This window comes from Podarcis melisellensis (assembly GCF_964234715.1).
Source record: "Podarcis melisellensis genome assembly, chromosome: 10".
NCBI classification, from domain to species: Eukaryota; Metazoa; Chordata; class Lepidosauria; order Squamata; family Lacertidae; genus Podarcis; species Podarcis melisellensis.
In genome coordinates this window covers 2092737-2117291 of record NC_138542.1, presented here as the reverse complement: position 1 = coordinate 2117291, position 24555 = coordinate 2092737, and the positions used below count along the sequence as shown (strand labels likewise).

Here is a 24555-nt window from a genome sequence, read left to right as displayed (position 1 = left end):
TATGGTTGGAAAAATGAACTGATTTCAAAGGAGAGATAAGTCTGAGGGTGATTTGTGCCTATGTGAAAATGCATGTGAGTGTGGTTTATCCCACTCACTACTGGCATGCAGCTCTTGTGCAAAGACAGGTAAGTAACCAATGTTTTAAAAATATTCTATATTAAATATCATATACAGAACAGCTAAAAGAAAAGCCACAAAATGGTGTTGGAAAGTATTTCCTAAGACCCAAGTCCCAGTGGAGGCTTTAATTTTATTGTTTTTCCTGTACTCTAGTACCCTCCCCCCATCATACAGTTGCATGATTTTTATTTCCAAGATAGCCTATCCAAAGGTCACTCATGTATTGCAGCTGGCTTTAGTGAATTAGGTTGCAAAGGTCCTAGTTTGTTAGCCACATCAAGCTTCTCATAAAACATTTGCAAAATGCAAAACTTAATTCTGCTCCCCTTTCCTAACCACAGCCACCAAAGTGTTACAGTACTTACCTCATTGAGGAAAATTAAACATAAGTTCATTTACCATAACTGCAGCATGTTGGGCAACTGTTCATATGTGCATAAGCAGATGGAGAAACCTTGTATATTGCAAGAACATGGGGTGGGAGTGCACCCCTTTTCAGGATCCCTGTCACTGAAGTTTGGGCCCACCCGTATCAGATATTGGTCTCAAAGTCCGGAGGTTCTTAACCTTTCTACCCCCAGGGCCCACTGGGAATGGCCAAAACTCACTGAGGCCCACCAGTCACAAAATGGCAGCAGATAGTGGCAGGGAGCTGGCAAATACATTATTTTCTACTTGTATCTAATCCCAATTCTGGAAATGGTTCAGTGATTTGCTACAGTGTGGTAAAGTGTTCTGTTACCTAGCTTTCTTCAAGCCAAGTGCAGTCATTTGCCCTGGAGGTACTGTGACTGCCCTGATGCAGAGGCTCTAAGTCAGGTGCCCAAACATTGATGAAGCGAACATGCATGAGGGCCGACCAGAGTTGTTGACCTTTTCTTACGATTGATGTTCTTGAGCTTTGGACATGCCTGCTCTAATTTTCTAGTTCCCACTCCTTTGTGCCCCTCAAAAGTATGTTTACCCATCTCCTGTAGCTTCTTCAATGCCCAGCCTGTAGCTTATCCTCCCCAACTGACAGTTTCTTGCCCCTTGGGTTCCTTTAAGCTCACTTCCTCCTCTAGCAGCTTTCCACTCTTACTCCTTCCAATTCCCAGTTTTCATTTGTTTATTAATAATGACACTAACCTTTTACTTTCTAATTTTCTTTACCAACCCCTCTGTCTCCAGCAAGACTGGTTACTGGTGCTGGCAGTGGTCTATCTGTGCTATGGATGGCTAAGGGGCAGGTCAGGCAAGTGAGGAGGCCACCGGGCAAGCTGTAGTCTTGAGGGGGCCACTGTTTTGAGAAATGCTGCCTAAGTGTGTGGGTTTACTTTTCCCCGTAGGAAGGAATGGCATGTGCTCTACCACTGCTCATTTTCTGGTTACGGAAAAAGGAAATCCCTCTGAGTTCAAGGTGAGTTGGTCCCAAATCTGTGTTTTTGGCTAAGAGGAAGGCTAGAAAAAGGTTACCAGACATCCCCATTTCCTGAGGACAGTCCCCAGATTTACAACTCAGTCCCGACAAAATCCATCCCCTTCAACTGAAGTTGAAAAGTCCCTGGATTCATTGAAACAAATCTGGTAACCGTAGGCTAGAAATGTTCTAATGCCGGATGGGGAGCCTGTGGCCCTCCCCAAATTGGCTGGGCTTTAGCCAGTGGCCTGGGATGATGGGCGCTGCAGTTCACCAACATCTGAAGGGTCACCGGTTCCCCATCCCTCTTAAGCCGCAAGCAGAATCTGCCAGTAAACTCTGAGCAATGTAGTTTTGCCCACTGGCCTTGAATGAAGGCTGCTCCTTATTCCAGAACGTGGTGGTGCATGTCTGTTCCAGGACCAGTCATCAGCACTGTGAGCAGGTTTGAAAGCAGATTTGTTGCCACATGATATTAATAATCCAAATAAAGGAATTAATGGCTGATGAAGCAATCTACGGCCTTTTGCATGTGTTTGTGGTAGGGCGGTTACCCTGCGAGATATCTGGAGAGAAGAAAAGGCTCAGGAGGAAACGGCGCCTGGTGGGCCGAGCCGGGGCCAGCCAGCCGTGTGGCCGCCCAGAGAGGTCGCTTGGTGCTGCCGGCAGGGTTGGCCTTCCCCCTCGAGCAGAGGCCGGCCCGAGTCTGCCACGGAGCGAGCGTTTCACCCGTGACGCCCTCGAAGCTCCGCGGCCTGTTTCCTCTGCGCGCCCGCCCGCTCCTTCCCGCGGAGAGGAGGGCGGAGGGGTGCGGCCCGGCAGGAGGAGCCCCGCAGTCCCGGCCTCCTTCCGGCCCTCGGCGCCGCCGCCGCCGCCTCAGAGGCACCGAGGCCGAGGAGGAGTCCGCACGGGGGGCGCCATGGCCGAGGGACCCAGCGCCGCTTCCGCCGCCTCGCTCCGGCTGCGCGCCCTGCTGCGCCACCTCCTGCCCGGCCGGGGGCCGGGGGCCGGGCGCCCCGTATCCTTTGGGCCGAGGAGAAGCTCCTCTTTGGGACGAGGGAGGACCAGGAGGGCAGGCCCGGCCCGGTCCGGGGGCCGTGGGATTCAATGGCGGCGTTGGAAGGGGCCCCCGAGGGCCATCGAGTCCGGCCCCCTGCGAGGCAGGGCGGGAAGCCGCGGCCCTCGGAGCCAGAGACGCGTCCTCGCCCTCCTCTTTCTGGGACCAGCTCTCTAACTCCCTCGGACCCCCTACGGTCGAGGGAGTTGGAAGGGGCCCGAGAGGCATCTAGTCCAGCCCTGCAAGGCCGCCTCCTCTCCTTCGCCCTTCGGTGCTCAGTCCCTGCCAGGCAGCTTAACCGGCGTCTTCCTTCCGCATCATTAAGTTGGAACAGACTTGTAAGAAAGTCTGCAGAGGAACAGAGCCTTTGAAACTCGGGCTGGACAGTCTCTGGAAGAGGTCTTGAGCATGTTGGACCTGCTTTAAAAAAATGCATCTTTTCATGACATTCAAATTGGCAATGGGAAAAAGCTTCACCTGTCAAATTGCTGCTTTTCTGAGGCTTGTTAGAAGTGCATAAACCTTCTGTGGGGAGAGGGCAGAGAGGACCCTGCCTCTCCCAGACATGGGTCCTGGCTGAGCTGGGACCGAATTCTAATTCCCAGACCAGGTCCCTTCTGAGGCTTCACCACTTCTTGGGTTTGGTTTGTATACTGACTGGAGAGCTATGTAATTCTTATATAACTTGATGGGCCACTTTCATGGCTGTGTGTCTATTATGCTGGCCTCTTTAGTTCAAATGCAAAGCAGCCCTTTTAATTATAAATCAAATGATCTTGTATCTGGTCAAGATTGCATATGTCTGAGCAAGGGTTGTACAGATTTTGGCCCCAGTGAAACTGAAACTAAATGTTTGAAGCATTGCAGGGGGTTGGACTAGATGACCCTCAGGGTTCCTTCTGTGTTTATATAATTCTGTCAGTGGGTGGCAAATAACTGCAAGTGTGTTTAAGCAAAATTATGCACAGCACAAAGAATTCTGCAGGGATAGGAAAATACCTGCAGTGGCCTTTGCACCCCTCCCCCCCCCCCAATATCCTGATGATTTGGACATGTATCAATCCAATTTCTGTTGTCTCTCCATTGTTATTCACAGCTTTGCAGGGATATATTTTGATGGAAGAAACATTTCTTTATATTGCATATTAGATCTACAGCTCTGATTGCTGCTAACCTTTTTATTTATTATTATTTTTGAACTAGCAATCTTGCTTTAGACCTTTGAACTTGGTACTGTTACATAAGGTATATGTGATTATCTAATACTTTTTCTAATACTTTTTCCTTGATTCTCTTCCCCTCTCCCCCACTATTTATTACTAATGTGTTTCAAGATGAGGAACAATAGAGAGGTCTGAGCATTTTCAAGGTTTCCTGAAATTTCCTCTCTGTTGAATACAGATTTAGCAACTCCCTTTAGGTCTGTCACTAGTTATGTATATAGTATTATGCATCCAGTGGTTGGACATACAAAATGCCATCCTCGATATTTTATGCATTGGGGAGATAAGTTGGAGGTGGGTTTGCAAGCATGATAGGCAGTGGGGGAGTGCAGGTTGTAGTTATCTCTTCTCCTGCTTCTCTTCTCCCCCTCCTACTGCCAGCTCAGCATACGTTAATAATAATAATAAATATAAATATAAATATAAATATTTATTTATATCCCGCCCTCCCCAGCTGAAGCTGGGCTCAGGGCGGCTAACAAAAATAAAATAATACAACATTCTAAAATAATTTCATTATAAAATCAATTCAAATCAGATTAATGGCAACCATTGGGCTAGAGTTCTGTGAGAATTGCCAAAGGAGGGAGTCATGCTGTGCCCTGGCCAAAGGCCTGGTGGAACAGCTCTGTCTTGCAGGCCCTGCGGAAAGATGTCAAGTCCTGCAGGGCCCTAGTCTCTTGTGACAGAGCGTTCCACCAGATCGGAGCCACAGCCGAAAAAGCCCTGGCTCTGGTTGAGCCCGGCCTAACCTCCCTGTGGCCTGGGACCTTCAAGATGTTTTTGTATGAAGACCGTAAGTTCCTCTGTGGGACATACCAGGAGAGGCGGTCCCTAGGTACGAGGGTCCTAGGCCGTATAGGACTTTAAAGGTTAAAACCAGCACCTTATGCCTGATCTTGTACTCCACCGGGAGCCAGTGCAGCTGGTATAGCACCGGGTGAATGTGATCTCGCAGCGAGGACCCTGTAAGGAGTCTCGCCGCGGCATTTTGCGCCTGCTGGAGTTTCTGGGTCAGTCTCAAGGGCAGCCCCACGTAGAGCGAGTTACAGTAATCCAGTCTGGAGGTGACCGTCGCGTGGATCACTGTGGCTAGGTCAGGGCGAGAGAGGTAAGGAGCCAACTGCTTAGCTTGGCAGAGATGAAAAAATGCCGCCTTTGTTATAGCTGCAATCTGCGCCTCCATGGAAAGGGAGGTGTCAAAGATTACACCCAAACTCTTAACGGACGGTGCTGGCACTAATTGCACCCCCGCGAGAGATGGGAGTTGCCCCCCCAATCCCATATCGTCCCAACCCAGCCAAAGGACCTCTGTCTTCGAAGGATTTAACTTCAACCGGCTCCCACGTAACCATCCAGCCACAGCTTTCAAACATCTGATCAGTGTGTCTGGGGCCGAGTCAGGATGGCCATCCATCAACAGATAGAGTTGGGTGTCATCAGCATACTGATGGCAGCCCAACCCAAAACTCCGGACAAGCCGGGCGAGGGGGCGCATAAAGATGTTAAAAAGAGTATCGCACCCTGAGGGGCTCCACACACCAAGAAGTGGCGCAGTGACAATTCCCCCCCCAAGCGCCACCCTCTATCCCAGAGAGAAACAAGTGCAGTCATTGAAGGACTGTGCCCTGGATCCCCAAGTCAGCAAGGTGGTCCAGGAGTTTGTGATCGACCATGTCAAAGGCTGCTGACAGGTCTAGAAGAATCAGCAGCCCTGACCCGCCTCGACCCAGCTGCCTGCGGAGATCGTCTGTTAGGGCGACCAGTGCCGTCTCGGTCCCATGATCAGTGCGGAAGCCGGACTGGAATGGATCCAGAGCCGATGTTTCATCCAGAAACCCACCAACCGCTCTCTCAATCACCTTACCCAGGAATGGAAGATTCGAAACTGGGAGGTAATTGGATAGATCTAAGGGATCTAATGATGTTTTCTTTAAGAGCGGACGCACGGCTGCCTCCTTCAGTTCCCCTGGGAATGTCCGGGACAAATTGCCAAGGGACAAATTGATGATATCCCCTAGGGAGGCCCGCACCTCATCTGGACACGCTCTAATCAGCCAAGACGGGCACGTGTCAAGAGGACAGGTGGTGGGCTTTCCAACTTGGAGGAGTCTGTCCACATCGGCTGGGGATATCCGGTCAAAGTGGTCCAATACTGGGCCTGAGGACAGTCGAGGGGCCTCCAGTTCCATTATTGTATCCAAATTGGCAGGGAGGTCATGGCAGAGCAACAGGACCTTCTCCGCAAAAAAGCTCGTAAATGCCTCACAGCTGTGTGTCAAATTGTTATTTACATTTGGCTGTCCGAGGGACGTTAAAGACCTAATTATACTAAATAATTGCGCCGGGCGAGAGCTAGCGGATACAGTGGAGGCAGAGAAGTGAGACTTCTTAGTGGCCTTCACTGCCATCTCATAGGTTTTCATAAAAACCCTATAAGATGTTCTTGAGGCTCCATACTGCCATACTCGCTTTAGCCGTCTGAGGTCCTGCTTCATTTTTGGTAAACCAGGGAGCCCAGTTTCTGCGGGGTCGCAGAGGGTGCTTAGGTGCAATCTCATCAATGGCTGCCAGGAGCTGGGTATTCCAGCCCTCAACAAGCTCAGTCAATGAGTCAGTCAATGAGTCGCCAGGGGGAGCAAGGTCCCGCAAGGCTTGGCGGAATCTATCAGGGTCCATCGGCCTCTGCGGGCGAGCCCAGATCGGCTCGCCACCTAAGCAGGGTGGGGGTGGAAAGTCAATCCTGGCTTTCAGAGCATAGTGATCAGACCATGGCACCTTCATTGAAGGAGACATGATTACATCTATACCTATGCCAAAGATCAAATCCAGCGTGTGGCCTGCTTGATGTGTGGGGCCTGAAACAAACTGGGAGAGCCCTAGTGTCGCCATGGAAGACACCAGGTCCAGAGCCTGTGAGGAGGGAATGGCATCAGCATGGATGTTGAAGTCCCCCAAGGAGTTAGGGAACTCCTAGGCCCAGCCGGCCACCGCCTCCAATAGGCCTGACAGGGTGGCTGCTGGTGCGCTAAGTGGCCGGTACACCAGCCAGACAGCCAAGCTCACCTCAGAGCCCCACACTAGGCCAACACATTCAATGCCGGGGATTGAAGGCGATGGTAGAGCCCTGAAAGAACAATCTTCCCGGATTAATCATGCCACCCCTCCCCCCCAGCCCACAGTCTGCGACTGGTGGAGGACGGAGAAGCCCGGGGGCGCCATCTCTCATAAGGTAACTGTTTCCCCTTCGCGCACCCAGGTCTCTGTCACACAAGCCAGGTTGACCCCCTGCGAGGTAAAGAAATCTCGCAGGGTGGCGGTTTTGTTGCCTATAGACCTGGCATTGCACAGCACCAGTGATGGAGGTGAGTAATCCTTGCTCACCCTACCCTCGTCTCTCGGGATGGGGCGCAGATTGGAAGGGGTACGAGCATATTCGTATCTCGATCCCCTTCGCCTATAACATCTGCCCCCACCGCCATACCTCCCTGGCCCCTCCACGGTAGCAGTCCCAAGCCTCATAGTAGCCTCCATTGATGGCAATTGATGTTATTCTTTCCCAGCCTAGTTACAGATAGGTAGCCGTGTTGGTCTGCCATATTAAGGTTGGTCTGCCATTAAGGTGCTACTGGAAGGAATTTTTTTTGTTTTTTCCCAGCCTAGTTATTCTGCTTATAGTATCAGCAACTTGATAACTCTAATTAGTCTAGTAGAACAAACCAGCTACACATCAGCTACCTCTCTGATTGTATGAAACTATTATATTCTTTGTCAGCCTACTATTATGATATTAGGCAAACCAATTAATTAAATTAAGAAATTGAAAAATAAACCCCAAAACATTCTATAGCTAAACAAAACTACCATATAACATGCATTAAGGGGGAAAAACACCTAAATAGCATCAAACACCTAACAGTAAGCAAGCAAAACTTAAATATTATCATGAAACAATGAACTATACAAAACTAAAACAAATGGCAAAGGAAGGGGGGAGGGCGAAAAGGAAAGAAAAAAGTTATTTTAGCAGACAAAGTTCTTGTACTATCACGCGCCAGCTCAAGTCTGCTTGAATGATCTCTGAATCTGCCACCCTGAACAACCAGGCGACAGCGGGGGGTGGGCAGAGGAAGGCGGGGCAGGCTCAGTAAATGCCCTGTTCGATGTCAATGCCGTCCCCGATGGTCTCAGGGGGCCCTCCTCTTGTAGTGGCAGAGAAAGTGTTCCTCTTGGCATCAGGAGTCCTCTGGTTTCCCCCACTGCTGGTGTTCTCAGGGCCACAGGATGATACCTCTCCTCTGCTACAACCAGCTGCCAGCCCTGTGGCTTAAGAGTCTCTGGCGTCTTGAGGGTGGAGCCCCCCCCCCCGGCTCCCTAGGTACCTTTCAATTGAGTCATCTGCAGAGTAATATATCTTGAGTACTCGACCAGTCTGTCTCAGTCCAGGAGCACCGCCGGCATGCAGGGCAGCCGGACCCACAGCTGGGAAGACAGAGCAGGCACACAGCAGAGTTGCACCCACAAGCCAGGAGGGCAGAGGCAAGCACAAACGGAACACTCCTGCAACACAGCTTCACCTCCCTTAGTTCATTTAAAACGCCGAGTCAAAGCCTGAGTCAGAGTCAGTTTGGAAAAAGTTCAGGAGATTAATTAAATTGTTTAGAGTTACGAGTCCTTGAAATAGGCTGGGCGGCGCCTGTTAAGCTGTTTGACTTCGTTAGATCTAATTTTCAGTGCCAACTTCACAAGTTCCCCAGGTTGCCAAACTTTTGATAAGAAGAGGGTTAAAAGATTAAAAAGTTAAAATGTTGAAAAAGTTAAAAGGAGTAGGAGCCCCAACATCTAACTGAGGAGCTCTAACAGGAGCGTCTTACCTCAAGGCCATCTTGCAAGTACCAGGTATCCACCTCTCAAAGTTGCATTTACTGGAAAGTTTCTTTGCCCCTTCAGGTCATCAGAACGCCACTGTGACTGTATGAATATCTGTATATCTATCATCTATCTCTCTGTTTTCTATTTTTCTATATATCAATTCAGTGCAGCCCAATACAAAGGAAAAAGGAGGAGAGGAGCTTTGGTCTGTTCTAGTGAAACAATTACGTCAGTCATTTCTATCTTTGAAAAGTGTCATGTTAAAGCTTCCAGTGAGAGAGAGCCCATGTTTTTAGTTACTGCATAAGAAATAAAATTTGTCTAGCATAATGATTTTTCTGCCTCTTGGATTTTTCTACACAGTCAAAGGTTGACAGCTTTATTTGTCCATGACTGCCAAGCCCCAAAGTTTCTGATACCAGACTTCCATAAGGTCGGTGTCACAAGTTTTCAAGAATCTAGCTGCTGTGAGCTTTTTTGCAATATTTAATTATGTGGTGACCCAAATCAAAAAGAGAGAGGGAGATAATTTTTGGATGACCTATTTGGTTATTCACTCAACTTTGCGAAAGACCTGTAACCAAAGTTGTTTGACTAGGGCAGTACAACCAGAGGTGAAAAAATGAGCCAAAGCTGCTACCATATCTCCAGCAGTTTGTAGTGCGTAGTCTTTTTGTAATTTTATTCAAAGAGAAAGGATACATACACCAACAATATATGATTCTATGATAAAAGACCTTGGATGCAGTTTCACTGAAACTAATGTCTACTGAATAATCTTCACAAATAAGATATCTCAGGCATACCCTTAGTATGTTTTTCTGCTCGATGTTTATGCACTGTGTTATGACTTCATGATCTATACAAACCAGGGACAGTTGCATCAGCACCTGTCCTGGCCCTTTTCTTCTAACTTTGGAAAAAATACTAAAAATTATCAGAATATTGATAGCAACAACAATGGATGTTTCCCTGTTAGAAGTTTCTATTGATGGTAATTCTAGACTGAATTCTCTGTGAAAGAAATGAACCATGATTGTCTTTTCATAAGGTAAAGGTAAAGGGACCCCAACCGTTAGGTCCAGTTGTGACTGACTCTGGGGTTGCAGTGCTCATCTCGCTTTATTGGCTGAGGGAACCGGCGTACAGCTTCCGGGTCATGTGGCCAGCATGGCGAACCAGAGCAGCACACAGAAACGCTGTTTACCTTCCCGCTGGAAGGTACTTACACTTTGATGTGCTTTCGAAGTGCTAGGTGGGCAGAAGCTCACCCCGTCGCGGGGATTTGAACCGCCAACCTTCTGATCGGCAAGTCCTAGGCTCTGTGGTTTAACCCACAGCAACCCCCGCGTTCCTTTGTCTTTTCATACTGGGCACCAATTATGGAAAAAAATAGATTGAAAGAGTAGCATGTATGCCTTGATCTTTTGACTCATATTTTTGTAATTTTTGTGGATTGGAATGTGTGGCACAAAGCTTTTAATGTTGTTGCAAAAATACTTTAAAAAACTGAATAGAGTTAATATCACAAATGGGTTTATCAGTAAGCTACGGTTGTCCACAGTTACCAAAATATACATACTAGCAAAACTGCCTGTGTGTAATGTGTGAAATGCCCTCTTGGATAAATGAGCTTACTTGTATTAATCTAAAACACTTTACAGTGGTAACTCAGGTTACATACGTTTCAGGTTACATACGCTTCAGGTTACAGACTCCGCTAACCCAGAAATAGTGCTTCAGGTTAAGAACTTTGCTTCAGGATGAGAACAGAAATCGTGCTCCAGCGGCGCGGCGGCCCCATTAGCTAAAGTGCTTCAGGTTAAGGACAGTTTCAGGTTAAGTATGGACCTCCGGAATGAATTAAGTATTTAACCTGAGGTACCACTGTATTCATTTTTTTAAAAAAAATAATAATAAAAAAATGTCAAAAGGCATATTTACAATATTACATTCATGAGCATCATAGTCTTGGAATTGATAAATAATTTAACAAAGTTTAAAGAAAAAAAGGGGGGTAAACCCCAGTGTTCTTCCCCTGCTATTACGGCATTTGCAACAAATGTATTTTCGGAATTACATAAATTGCATTTCCATTCTAAAATATATCTCCAGTTGCCATGAAAGACTTATTTGCTTTTATTTGCCCGTACCAAAGCTGTAACTTAAGATCTGGCCTTCAATGAAACTAATTGCACTACTTGAGTATGGAAGAAGTCTGATATCCATTTGGAAACCTTTGGAATCTTGCTCTTAAGGGAATACTTCCTGCTGTTCTTTGCTGTTTCCAACTATAATTGCTCTATGATTTAGTGGAAATGCATATCCAGTTCAACTTATTTCTTCATTGAATTATTTCTTATTTCTATATTTCCATCCAACAAACCTTCATTTTGGAACAGTGTTATTCCTACAGTTGTTTCTAACAGTTTCCTTTTTTTATTTTGTAGATTTTTCTGACAAAATGTTACCGTATATCACTGGTATTTTTTCTTAATTTTCTTGGAAGACACCACTTTGTGTTTGGCAATTGCTTTCCATCTGGTGTTTTTGTTAATATTTAGAAAGTACAAATATAGAAGACACTATTGTAAAAAAAAAAATGCTTTCCCCAAATAGTTTTCCATTTGTCATTAGAAGTTGCCACCAAGGTGACAAATAAAAACTTAAAGCAATCAATGATTATTATCCAAACTCTGTGAACTGTAATATTCATTATGCTGTCTATGGGTTACATTAAAATGTCCCCTTCCTATGCAGTTAACTTGCATCAGGGAAGGGAACCTTTGGCTCCAATCCTGTGCATTGCACAAGATGATAGATTGTATAACTCAGTTTAAAAAGAGTGAAAACAGTGGGGAGTGTGTGCGTGTGAGGAGAATCACTTCTTTTGTTATGATTTGTTGAGTGGATCCATACATGCCTTCTATTGTATCTTCCTATATCCATACTGTGTATTAAGCCTGGGGGCTTAATAATTTGCAAAATGTATTCAAACTGTAATTCTTATTTCAGCAGAAGGAGCCATAACCAATGCTACTATTATTCTGCTAGCACAGCAGATTTCTCCTCTCTTTCTGGCAGTGCCCCATGAACACTCAAAATCTGCGCCAAAGGGTTGGAGAATCCTCCACAGTAGATTGAGGGTGTGCAGGGAGGAATGTATCATATAATCCAATATTCCTTATTTGCCCTCCCCTCCTTTTTAATATCATAGTAAGTATTTCAATAGGATTGCTCATCTTCTTTTCTGTTTTTAACCAGCGGGGTTTTTTCGTTTCTGTTTTAATCAGGCTATACACTGTTTAATTGAAGGGGCATAATAATCCAAAACTATTTGTGAGAGAAGACACAAAGATCATAAATTTTTTAATAGATGCATCTTGTTTCAAATTAAAAGTTGTTTGTAGAATCCTTTCCTCAGTTTTCTTTAGAAAAGAGAACTGGCATATTTTTTTTGGGTGGGGGAGGGAATATTAATAAAACATTCATTTTCAAAACTGCAGTCTTTCCTCTCCGGGAAACTTGTGAGAATGGCAGTGTGCCAGGAAACAAGGAATTATATTCACGTATACATATGTACAATTTTTTTGGCAAAGGGTGTTTAAGGAGATAACAGAAATCGCTGGGTTAAAGCTGACCAAAAGTCCAGAGGTAGCTTTATTATCAATTTACGACGGGGTGGAAGGTTTGCAGGCTATGAAGGACTTGCTCACAAATTTATTGACAGCTGCACGAGTTTTTATAGCTAGGAAGTGGAAGGAGTAAGCAGAATATAAAATGGAAGAAGTGGGATATAGCTGTTAATGATAAATTAACGTGTCATTAAGGTAAGACGGAGAATATGCAGGAGAAATTATTTTGAGGAGATATGAATGGTGTTTGTAGAATTTGTACTGTTAAAACGGAAAGAGGTCAGTGTGGAAATTCTGGGAGGTTGGATAGTTACAGTGGAATGGTCTTGGTGATGGGGTGCATATTTTTATTCTTTTTTATTTATGATTATTACTTTGTCAGAAAGAAAAGTGGCAGTTTTCATAATTGTCTTATGATTAACTTGTAATGTTTTTGTTTTATGTCAGGAGGGGAGATAAATGCTTAGGTGTTTGATTTTGGGTTGCATGAAAATCCCCATGTCTTACTATTTATTTATTTTTTTAATCTACCTTCTTTAACTGTTGCTTAAAATAAATAATTATAATGTAGAATGGCTATCTTCCAGTTCTGCTGTATGTGGCTTTAAATTATTAGGAAAACTTGGGCGATTAGTGGTGTACATCAGAATAATGATCCGTCCAGTATACCTGAAGGAGCGTCTCCACCCCCATCATTCTGCCCGGATGCTGAGGTCCAGCGCCGAGGGCCTTCTGGCGGTTCCCTCATTGCGAGAAGCAAAGCTACAGGGAACCAGGCAGAGGGCCTTCTCGGTAGTGGCGCCCGCCCTGTGGAATGTTCTCCCACCAGATGTCAAAGCGATAAACAACTACCTGACATTCAGAAGACATCTTAAGTCAGCCCTGTTTAGGGAAGCTTTTAATGTTTAATGTTGTTGTATTTTAGTGTTTTGTTGGAAGCCGTCCAGAGTGGCTGGGGAAACCCAGCCAGATGGGTGGGGTATAAATAATAAATAATAAATTATTATTATTATTATTATTATTATTATTATTATTATTATTATTATATTATAATAAAACTAATGTACATTATATTTCCTCCTCCATGTTAATAGTTCCTATGATTCAAAATGAGTTCTGACTTTTTATTTCACCCCAAAGGATATAATATCTATTCAAAACCGTATTTAGATTCCTTAACTTGTGCTCAAGACACAATTTCCAACTTCAGCCCAAGTAACTACGGTGAAATATCCAATTCAGTACCGGTAGGTAATTTTTCTTTTTCTTTATAAAAATTAAATGTGTCGTGGTGATCATGGCAATGAAAGGAAACCATATATTTATTTTTGGCTAGAATTCCAAGCTTGAATTTGGTGAAGTTTTGATAATTTGGGGTGGATTAACCATCACATTGCTCTGAATTCCTGCAGATTTTGCAGTTCTGAAATAGTAGAGTAGCAAATGTTGGGATGCAGGATGCAGCAACCATTGCCCTCTGTTTACCAGTATTTTGCTGTCTAATTTTTGTTCTTTAGCTCCTGCTCTCCCAATAGCTCCCTGCAGCATCTGTGCGTGAAGTAAAGATACGGCACATAGTATAAACTAAATAACCTAATAGCACAGTTCAGTCTTGTAGCAAGTCCCTTTGCATTCATTATCTCTTAATCCATTCTAAAGAGATTTGGATTGCAACCTAAATAGTTTATTTCATGCAAAGACCCCCTTTTTGTTTATATGCCAAATTCTATCTCAGAAGCACTCAAAAGGGGCATAAAACATGAAATACAAACGTATTTTGTTGATGTGGTTGTTTCTTACCTACTTTGGGGGGGCAGGTTACAGCTAGCAATTTCAACACCTGAAACTTAATCCAATTTTTTTAAAAAAATATACATTTATTATTTTGTAAATATGTCATTGATTGATTGATTGATTGTAATGGCATGTTGTTTCTGGGCATGGTTGCATCTGTGTATTTGTGGATTAGTAGAAACTTTTGTGCCTCTATTCTCAAGAAGCAAACAGCAAACTAACTTTTGTGTTGACTTCATGGAAATAAATACCTTCATGGTACTGCAGATTTTGAACTTCAGGGACCCCCTCCCACATGGACCTGCCTGTTTTCCCTAGAGCTCCTCTGTGCTGCAGGATACCCCGGGGTGTGTTGTAGGTTGCATAAGAGTTCCCAGGGAGCGCTTATTTCCTAGACTTCATCCTTGCCCTGTGAACTTATCCACTGTATGTTCCTATCTCTGCAGTTACACCTTAGATAATAATGTTCTAAGCCCAAAGCAAAGGGATTTCTATGAGGAGAACGGCTATCTCGTCATAAAAAATCTGGTCTCGGATGAGGATGTTGAACATTTCAGGTAAACTGTAGCCATGTGTCCTAATCACATATAGTGAGATTGTCTAAAACAAGTATCTTCAACCTTTTCAGACCCAGAACTCACTTTTCACCCAAACATGCATTCAGGACCCATTTCTTAATCTCTTTTTCCATATCTTTGCAGGGTGGTAGTGCTCCTGTTTCAACCCCCCCTTGGGTCAGTCTTGACACCCCCCCTCCGTGGTACTTGACCCCACCCCCAGTGGTTTAAAGCACACTGGTTGCAGTCCAGAGGTCTCTCTTGAGGTGTGCCCAAGAGCTTGTGTTTGCCAAGCAAGACCTGAAGGCCACAAGAAGGGCCCCACTCCAAATGAAAATTCCCCCTGGATTTACAATGATACGAGGCATAATTCACTTCTCGCTTATAAATATACAGAGAATGAGTTATGTGGATCTCTAGTTCCGAGTTATTACCCATAATTTTGCACCAAGGTGTCCCAACTTCATACCAAGTCGGCTGCAAGAGTACCCTCTGCCCACACACTGCTTTGTCATGGGGGGCAGGGAAGCAAGGCCAAAATTTCACACACATTCTCACACCCCAGATAAGCTAGGTGCTGGACTTCTGGAAGGAGGCACAAGGCTCCACAAGGGCTGCCCAAAAGAGCCTTAAGGACTGCTTGTGGCCCTCAGGCTACACTTTGAACAGCCTTGTTTTGCGCAATAGAAGTATCCAGTTCATTTAGCAAGGGCAATAACATGGTTAAATAGCCTAGTAAACTTTGCTGAAGTAAATTTTTAAAATTCCCTCTTCAGAAATGAGTTCATGAAGATCTGCAGACAGGAAGTGTTCGTCCCTGGACTGGTGGTCATGAGAGATGTGTCAATTGCCAAGTCTGAATTTATTCCTGATCAAAAAGCAGTTTCAAAGCTACAGGATTTCCAGCATCATGAAGAGCTCTTCAGATATTGCACATTGTCTCAGGTTAATTTTTTTTAAAAAAAGAATATCCTGAAGACCACAAATAATCTGCATTTTTTTATATGTGGTCCTTCACATTATATTAATTCAGAAGAAACTTGTAATCTCTATATATAGTCTACATAGATTGATCTAAGGATGTTGCACTATGCTGCTCTAGAAAATTGCTGCCCAGCTCTTTAGCCACAGGCAAAGTCTGCACTAAATAGACACCTTCATTATTTAGGTTACTAGCATAGTATGGCATTGAATAGCACCATCTATCAAAAGTTAAGAGACCCTGAGGATGAAATGACACATGATGCCAGAGGCCCGTGACTTTTTCATAATGATTGCTTTGTTCCTGTCCATTTCAATGGGATATGCATAGGGAGACATTGCTGGTGGATTCTGTCAGTAACTTGGATGATGGCAGTTTTTGCACAGGGCAGCGATTTTGCATAAAACTGGTTGCTTCTTCAACTCTGGTGTATCGATCATGCGTATTCACTTGAGTCTTGCCCGTGAAATATAAGGGGTAATATAGTTTTAGCATGTTTAAATATGCATCTCTCTTCACCTTAGATATTGAAATATGTCGAATGCTTCACAGGACCAAACATCATGGCTATGCACACCATGTTGATAAATAAGCCTCCGGATTCTGGTAAGAAATAATTGAACAGAGGAGAAATAAAATACTCTGTTCAAGAATGCAAGTGTGTATTTAAATATTATCAGACTTGCCCTTTTTTCTTTTTCTTCTGCAAGGTCCTGTAGGTATCATTAGTGAGTTAGCTGCTGTGATGCAAGTCTAAATGAAAATATATACCACTAACATGGTTAATATACATCAGGTTTGGTATTGATACACTCTAAACAATGGGACCTTTTTTCCTGTTTACGGCTTTGTTGCCTCAAGATAATCTGTGAGCAGGGACAAACCTAAAAGTGGAAGTGGCACGATTTTCTCTCTTGCTGCCATCTTCCTCTTCCCCATGTCTCTCCCCATAGCTTGATTTCATTAAATGGCATGTTGCATATCCTTCTCTAAGTCATTGGTTTGCAATCCTTTGGTGCCTTAGGGACCTGTCAGCCATTTCAGTTCAGTGCCAAGGATTCTGGTGTCTTTGTCTTCTCAAAGTGTATGCAGAAACATACTCTGTAGGCAGTAAACACTAGTTCACAAAATTTAGCGATATGGAGGGCCAAGGAGGGTGCATCATCATCATCATCAACAACAACAACAACATTTATTATTTATACCCTGCCCATCTGGATGGGTTTCCCCAGCCGCTCTGGGCGGCTCCCAGCAAATTATTAAAATACAACAATTCATCAAACATTAAAAGCTTCCCTATACAGGGCTGCCTTCAGATGTCTTCTAAAAGTCAGATAGTTGTTTATTTCTTTGACATCTGGTGGGCGGGCGTTCCACAGGGGTTTGTGGGGGGAGGAAGAGCCCCACTGAAATGGGCTATAGATCTTTTGAAGGAAAGAATGAAAATAAGTTGGACACTATGGGGAGGAGGATCTACTTGCAGAAGGAGAAAATGTATATATTGTATATTTTTGTCATTGTGAGCTGCTTTGAGGCCTAGTGAAAAGTGGGATATAAACATTTGTAAATAAAAAAAATATAAAAGGACATGGGAGCTGGTAAGGAGCCCCTGGATGCAATCTCATCTGGGCCACTTTCAGGGCTGCTGTCGGGAGGAAACATCTTGGCTTTCAGATGTCCCAGTCGCCTAGAAAATGTGCTCCTGGGTTTTAGCTCTAAGCAGTGGCAACTTATGCTAGTAAGGTGACTCAGGTAAAGAGGGGTAGATTAACTGGATGAGGAAATCTATGCATAGCTCCTACCATGCCATCACTACGATAGATGGACGTGTATAGCCATTGCCAGCTTAAATCCAGAAATATCAATCCTGGTTCGAGTCTTTGAATGCCACTGGAGGTGTAGCCAAAACTGCATGAGAGGTATTGGTAGACTCTGGAGAACAGAGGGTTTCAGAAACTTTAAAAGAAATTGGTGGAAGGTGGGGTGAGGGGGGGCAAAAACTAAAAAATAATTCAGTGGCAAGGAATGTTGGCTGCCCGAATGGGAGAAAAAATGAGAACCAGGTGGGAGCGGAACAGTTGGACTCAGGTCTACAGATAACATCTCATTCTGTATTGGTCACTTCTGCATCACACTGAGAATCTATTTTTAAATGTCCTGAGGGATGGAAGTTAGAGCTACCCATGGACATTGTGGAGAAAGTACAAGGTGTGACCGGAAAGTTTGGTGAATGATCGCAGAAATTCGACAGCAAGAAATACTCGAACATACATACTTTACAGGCCTTCAAAGTAGGCCCTCTCTGATACAATGCACCATTGACAACGTTCATAGAACTGTTGGAAACTTCTGGAGAAGTCCTCTTTTCGTACGGCTTTCAGTTTCCTCGTCACAGCAGTTTGGACGTATGAAATGTTGGAAAATCGGTGCCCTTTCAGTGCAGATTTCAGTTTTGGAAAAAGAAAGAAATTCGGTGGGGCCAGATTGGGAGAATGTGGAGGGTGGGACAACTCAGTAACCTTAGTAATGATTTCACACGAAATATGCAGTCATTCCACCATCATTCGGACAGACACACGCTGTCCCGCATCTGCTAGACCAAGGGTCATCTTTGATGGTTTGCCACCCTTCACGGAAAGGCTTAAACTACTCATGCACTGTCTTTCAAGTTACAGCTTCATCTCCGTACACAATTGTGACCATTTTGTGGGTTTCCAATGCCGATTGTATGTTTGAATATTTCTCGCTGTCCAATTTCTGTGACCATTCACCGAACTTTCTAGTCACACCTTGTAAATCATTTAATGTAACTTATTCCACACCTGCCCAAAAAACAAGCCGAAATGTAGCAATCATCTAATTGAGTGTGGTTTAAAACACACCCACACACAACAGTGCTATTGCAAATCCCAAACAGATGTAGTTCACTTTTCCCATATTGCTGGTTGGATGGATAATGCATTATAGCAGCTTTGTGGTGTAGCCAGTTGAGCATCTTGCAGCAATCATGCCATGTTAATCCATTTTTTTATCCTCCACTTTGTGGATTAAGCTAAGAGAGTTGCGCACAGCTGCACTGCAGTGTAGTTCACTGTTAGAACCCTATTGCAGACATGAGGACTGTGCTGTGAGTAGTTTAACAGCAGTCCTGCCACATAGTCCACTCTTAATATTGAAGGCCAGAGGCAGGGCTACTTCAGTCTGATCCTAGGCAAAATCCAGAGCTCAGCTGCGAGCATCAACTTCACATTTCATTGACTTGCAGGTAGACTAGATGTTTGTTTTTTGTTTTTGTTTTTAAATAGCACACAAAGAAAAACAAGTTAGTGCACCATGTCCTGTTTTGGGTGCTAAGTTTTGATCTGTAAACCCCCAGCTACAGACTCAGGTAAAACACACATAGCAAGGCCACACTGTGACATCTTGTTGTCTCATTGTGCTTGTATTTACTTACCATATTTTTTGCTCTATAGGATGCACTGGACCATAGGACACACAGGACCATAGGAGGGGGAGAACAGGAAAAAATAAATAAATCTCCCCCTCTCTGCTCAGTGCCCCCTCAGCGAAGTGGCAGGAGAAACCGAGCCCCTTCCATTTCTCCTGCCACTTCACTGAAGGGGCGCTGCGCAGAGAGGGAAAGCTGTGCAGCGCCTCTCCAGTGAAGCGAAGTGTACACCGACCCCTCCCGCTCTCCAGGCTTCAGGCGGCTATCTGCAAGCCGCTTGAGCGCAGCGAGAACTCCCGCTGCTCTCCGAAGGCTTGCGGATAGCTGCCTGAAACCCCCGGAGGGCAGCGGCAGTTTGCGCTGCGCTCCGGGAGCTTCAGGCTTCTCCTTTTTAGCCGCGGGGCTGGGGCAGGGGAAGCCCAAGCTTTCCCCGACCCAAGCCTCCAGAACAGGTCGGGGAGCGGCGGTCCCTTCTCCCTCCTGGGGAAAAAGCCCACAAGAGCTGTGTGAAGCTTTTGTGTGGCTCTTGGGGGCTTTTCCTGCCTGGCTTCCCCCTGCATTCACTCCATAGGACGCATAGACTTTCCCCCTTAGTTTTTAAGAGGGAAAAAGTGCGTCCTATGGAGTGAAAAATAACTAATTCTGCATCTGTACTATGAAAGCTAATGCAAATAATTGTTGCAGGAAAGAAGACCTCTCGCCATCCAATGCACCAGGATTTGCACTATTTCCCATTCCGGCCTGCAGATCGCATTGTTTGTGCCTGGACTGCCATGGAGAAGATTGATCGCAGCAATGGATGCCTGGTAGTTTTGCCAGGAAGTCATAAGGGGTCTCTGAAACAGCATGATTATCCTGAGTGGGAGGTAATTTCTTTATGACTTCATCACAGGGAGGGACGGAGGATGGAAGTATCTGCAAATTTGGAGGTAGCCAATAGCAGTTTTGCTAACTGAGTAGTATTTGCAGTGTCCTTATAATTAAAAGGTAAGGTAAAGGTACCCCTGCCCGTACGGGCCAGTCGTGTCCGACTCTAGGGTTGTGCGCCCATCTCACTTAAGACGCCGGGGGCCAGCGATGTCCGGAGACACTTCCGGGTCACATGGCCAGTGTGACGAAGCTGCTCTGGCGAGCCAGCACCAGCACAGCACACGGAAACGCCGTTTACCTTCCCACTATAAAGCGGTATCTATTTATCTACTCGCACTTAGGGGTGCTTTCGAACTGCTAGGTGGGCCAGGAGCTAGGACCAAAAGACAGGAGCTCACCCCGCCGCGGGGATTCGAACCCCCGACCATACGATCGGCAAGTCCTAGGCACTGAGGTTTTACCCACAGCGCCACCCGCGTCCCGGGCTATAATTAAAAAGAGGGCATTAAATTGAGATGAATGGGGAGCCAGTGGATTTGAGTTACATTCTGGACATCAGGAGTAGGAAAAGCAAAGGCAAGAAAAATTAACTTCCATGTTTGGGAAAACCAGCAAGGTTTGGAATGTCCCACCAGGTGTGGGGAGGGCCACGAGCTCAAAGGGCTTAGACAAAACGAATTTGACAGGCTTCTCAAATGCTGTGATAGGAAGCTAGAACATCCATGTTTGGTTGCAGGATGCATCTCCAAGATGCAAGGGAGAAAAGAGGCAGGAGGGCCATCAGCTTCACATTCAGCTTGTGAATTTGTTGGAAATTGAATCCTGGGCTACATAGGCCTTGCTCTCATCTAGCTATATAAACCTTTTGTATGAAAATAAGTTCTAAAAGTTTTTGAAGCTTGGATGATTGAAAACATTAAGCTTTTTAGGAAAAATAAGTTAATTTTATACATTGAACTTCCAGGGTGGTGTAAACAAGATGTACCATGGAGTGCGTGATTATGATAAAACTATTCCAAGGGTTCACCTTGCTATGGAGAAAGGAGACACAGTGTTCTTCCATCCCTTGCTAATCCATGGCTCTGGAATGAACAGGACTGAAGGGTTTCGTAAGGTAAGATTCCATTTAAGGTTGCAGGTGTTGGAACACCTGGATTATGCTGCTCAAGCAAAGTCAAGTCAAAGCTTCCCCATTTTCTTAATTAACATTTGATGTTTCTTAATCCTCCTGTTTAATTTGTTTTCGAGAGTGACTTAGACCTACATATTTTTAGTTTAAAGCTGGTATAAAAAGTAGTGAAGTGCTTACGAGGAGAAAAAAGTAAATAATGTGGGTCTTTTTACAGGCAATTTCTTGTCATTACGCAAGTTCAGACTGCCACTATATTGATGTGAAAGGTACAACTCAAGAGAACATTGAGAAAGAAGTTGTGGAAATTGCAAGAACAAAGTATGGTATAGACTCGCCTATTCCCCTGAAGGTATTGTTTGTGAATGTCCTTCATCAAAAACTTTTCATGTCATACGTCTGACATAATGATATTGGGAATAATTATTCCATTGGTGGTAGCCTACTCAGTCATGTACTTTGGTGTTGAGCAGGTCAACATATTACAATTCTCACCACCGCACCACACCATTGGGGGAGAAGCACTCGCCATGCTGTGTGATTTGTGTTGCTGGCAGCGAACTGAGGTGCTGCCTTGCTCAGAGAGATTATTGGATGAGTACAAAGGCCTGTAGCTAGAGCGTAAGATGTTCCTCCTCTCAATAAGTTCTGCCGCACTCCGTGCCAAGAATAGACGTTTATCATTCTGCATGAAGGTTCCTACTGGATCCATAATCAGGACGGTGGAAAACATGCTTTAAAATGGCATTCTGTAATGAATATTGCTACTCTCAAGTTCTCTTTGCAACTGCCCTAATATATTTTTACTGATGGCTGGCATAGAAATTTCTGCAGTCGTATCAACCTGTAATACTGGTTGTATATGGAATGACCTAGTAACTGAAGAAAGCCGTGTAGGGGATTAAATCACCACAACCCCCCAATATGGAAAATTTTATTCAGCTGCCTCTTTGACTTCTAAGTTTTGAGCATGCATTGCGAACCTTCTTTGAAACCATATCTCAGCCACGGTACAGAAATTAGGAAATTGCAATGTAACCAAAATACTCTGGTTCTCTCTTCACTGAAGCTCTCCTTTCCCCTGTTGAACAGAGGAGCACAGTCAGCCTGTTTGCTGCTGCTGCTGCTGCTGCTGCTGCTTTTCACTGAGATCTTGCAAAGCCTTGTACAGAACCAGAACTACTGGGTCTAGTGGGGGGTTTCTTCCATATACAGCTGTTTCTGTGTACAACAGGAATAATCTTGTGCACAAAACAAGGTTTTTTCTGTCCCACACCATAACTTTATTTCATTTTTTGGTCTTTAGGATGTTTGGATGGTGCGAAGTCGCCTTGTTAAAGGAGAGAGGAGAAGTCTGTAGAATGTTATCTGGATGCCAAGGCTTAGTTCATGAACCCAGCATATCATTTTCCAACTGGGAGAAACCATGATCCTTTGGTTGGATGTGTTCAGAATTTTTCTTGCACTGAATATTTTTCAATTACTATGCAGTAAAACAGTTCTGGGGTATGTTTATATTTGATAATGATGTTTAAGTGAGAATTCTAGGCACACCTCCTTGGAAATGCCTACTGTTCTGAGTAAATATTCTTAAGTTCAAGAACAGTTTTAACTATTTTAATTGATGCACTTCATGATCTACTTTATCCAGTATTGAATGGTAGACAGCTGTATGATTCAACAAGGCACTGAAACAGCTGCCTTTATGCAGTGATTCAGAATGTTCAAGCCATATCCTGTATTCTTAGTAGCGTAGCATTATTTTCTCCAAACTGGGTGAATAAATGAACAAAATGGCAAATGCAGTTCCTTGTAAGTTAAAGGAATATACTTTGGGGCAAAAATAACTAAATAGGAACTTCACATATGCTGGTAGACTTCTGACTAATCAGGAAAGGGCTCTCCATTTGCGATTGCCCCATCTCGAAAGGCTGTGGCAGAGTTGGGAGCAGTGTAGAAAAGCCCCCCCCCAAAGGGCCAGAAGGCCGTCTTGTGTGGTCTCCTCTCATGGTCTCCTCTGAACAGAGCTTGGCTCAGCCTCCAGCAGCATATTGAACCAGTCAAGAAAACAGGCTTCTACACCAATGGAATGCACCAATGACATACACAGGTTCTGCATAGGGGCTACATTTGTTACCTAAGCTATACAAAGCTCTAACTAAAAGCTGTGTATTAGACTGTCAAAAGCCTATTGCAGTCAGCTTCATCAGCTTTTTAAAGAAATGACCAGTGGATTTAATCTCATTTGGAAAGTGAAATATTACCCATATGACAGGCACATTTTAAAAAATCAACTAAAAAGAGATTCAACTTAAATAGAAAATTAAGAAAGACAAACAACTAAACTAGAAAGTAATTATAATAATGAAAAAGAAAACCACCCTTATCATTTGGAGTTATGTGTGAAAATAATATATAAGATTGTATGCTTTCTTGGGGTTATTTTTGTTCTCAGAGTTAATAAATAAACGTCGTGCTTCAATTAATATTTCTAGTGCTTTCCTTCATTTATAATACTAAGCTTAATTAAATACACTACTACCCAGACATGTTCATACCAGTTCAGGGGAAATAGACTTTGAAGTTACCATTGGAAAGCTATTTGCCTTACTGCTCTGAGGTAAAGAGTAGTCAATTCCAGTTCTAAATCTTTCTTATTAGCAATATTTTTCAAGTACACAAGAAGAGTTGGAGGGATATTGGTCCTAGTTATATCTTTTATAACTGCAAGTACCCCTTTTCCAAAATTATAGTATTTAGGTCAGGGCCAGAAAATATGAACTAAATCATCTAAAGCTTGATGTCTCTCGTTATCTCTTCTGTTGGAGGCTGTAGCTTTTGTTTAAGTAAATTCTGATCGATCTGGGGGAAGATCTCTTGAAAGCCTTTTTGGGGTCAAGAGTCTGTCCACCCCCAAAATGATAGAATAAACTTTATGCTAGTACTACACCTCAACATTGTAGTGCTATCCTGCTGTGTGCTTTTTACTAAAGAGCATTAGATGCAGTAGAATGGAACCCTTCCATTCATGGCAAGGAGCTTCAGTCTAGTGAGGGTTCCAAAAACAGAAGGAGGGGGAGCCATGTTTTTTCTCATTTCCCCATTCATTCTCCTATACCCCCTCTTGTGTTGTCCTGGAGGGTCAGCCATCCCCCAGGTGCAGACTTTTGGGAGGTGGGGGTGAACAAGGGGTTCTAGGGGTAAGATGGAAGTTGCAGAAGTCTCCACCCCACTTTTTCCATTCCCTTGATTTATTCTGAACATTTTGTAGATGGCCTCACCTGTTGTACAAGAGGAAGTCATTGTTCATGCTGCAGGGCACACACATAGTTCAAACTACTGGCAAATCCATGGCCCTTGTTGCTTCTGTATCTGTGTGGTGCATAACTGTTCTGTTCCTCAACAAATCTGGACATAATGCACGACGTATTCTTGGAAGGGCCGCTTGCTTAGAGGGGAGCAATTT

The 24555-nt window shown here is 44.2% G+C and overlaps 2 protein-coding genes across 2 annotated transcripts in view; one reads left to right on the top strand and one right to left on the bottom strand.

The window, feature by feature from the left end:
* Positions 1-2358, bottom strand: part of PRPF18 (pre-mRNA processing factor 18) — a 128376-nt gene extending 126018 nt beyond the window's left edge. Inside the window, exon 1 of the mRNA XM_081927869.1 lies at positions 2349-2358. The gene's annotated coding sequence lies outside the window, so the exon portion shown is untranslated. The remainder of the gene's footprint in view (positions 1-2348) is intronic.
* Positions 2359-2426: 68 nt separating this feature from the next.
* On the top strand, positions 2427-23575 carry LOC309379035 (phytanoyl-CoA dioxygenase, peroxisomal-like). The gene is made up of 9 exons (XM_081927877.1): positions 2427-2540; positions 13501-13556; positions 14550-14660; positions 15437-15605; positions 16167-16248; positions 19775-19956; positions 20925-21074; positions 21307-21441; positions 22396-23575. The coding sequence occupies exons 1-9, from the start codon at positions 2442-2444 to the stop codon at positions 22447-22449; spliced, it is 1038 nt and encodes a 345-aa protein (XP_081784003.1). The 5' UTR covers positions 2427-2441; the 3' UTR covers positions 22450-23575.
* The last annotated feature ends 980 nt before the right edge of the window (positions 23576-24555 follow it).

Coding starts and splice junctions, on each gene's coding strand:
- LOC309379035 (XM_081927877.1), top strand. CDS start 2,442: ATGGCCGAGGGACCCAGCGCCGCTTCCGCCGCCTCGCTCCGGCTGCGC. Junction 14,661..15,436: donor GAGGATGTTGAACATTTCAG/GTAAACTGTAGC, acceptor TTCCCTCTTCAG/AAATGAGTTCATGAAGATCT. Junction 19,957..20,924: donor ATGATTATCCTGAGTGGGAG/GTAATTTCTTTA, acceptor TTGAACTTCCAG/GGTGGTGTAAACAAGATGTA.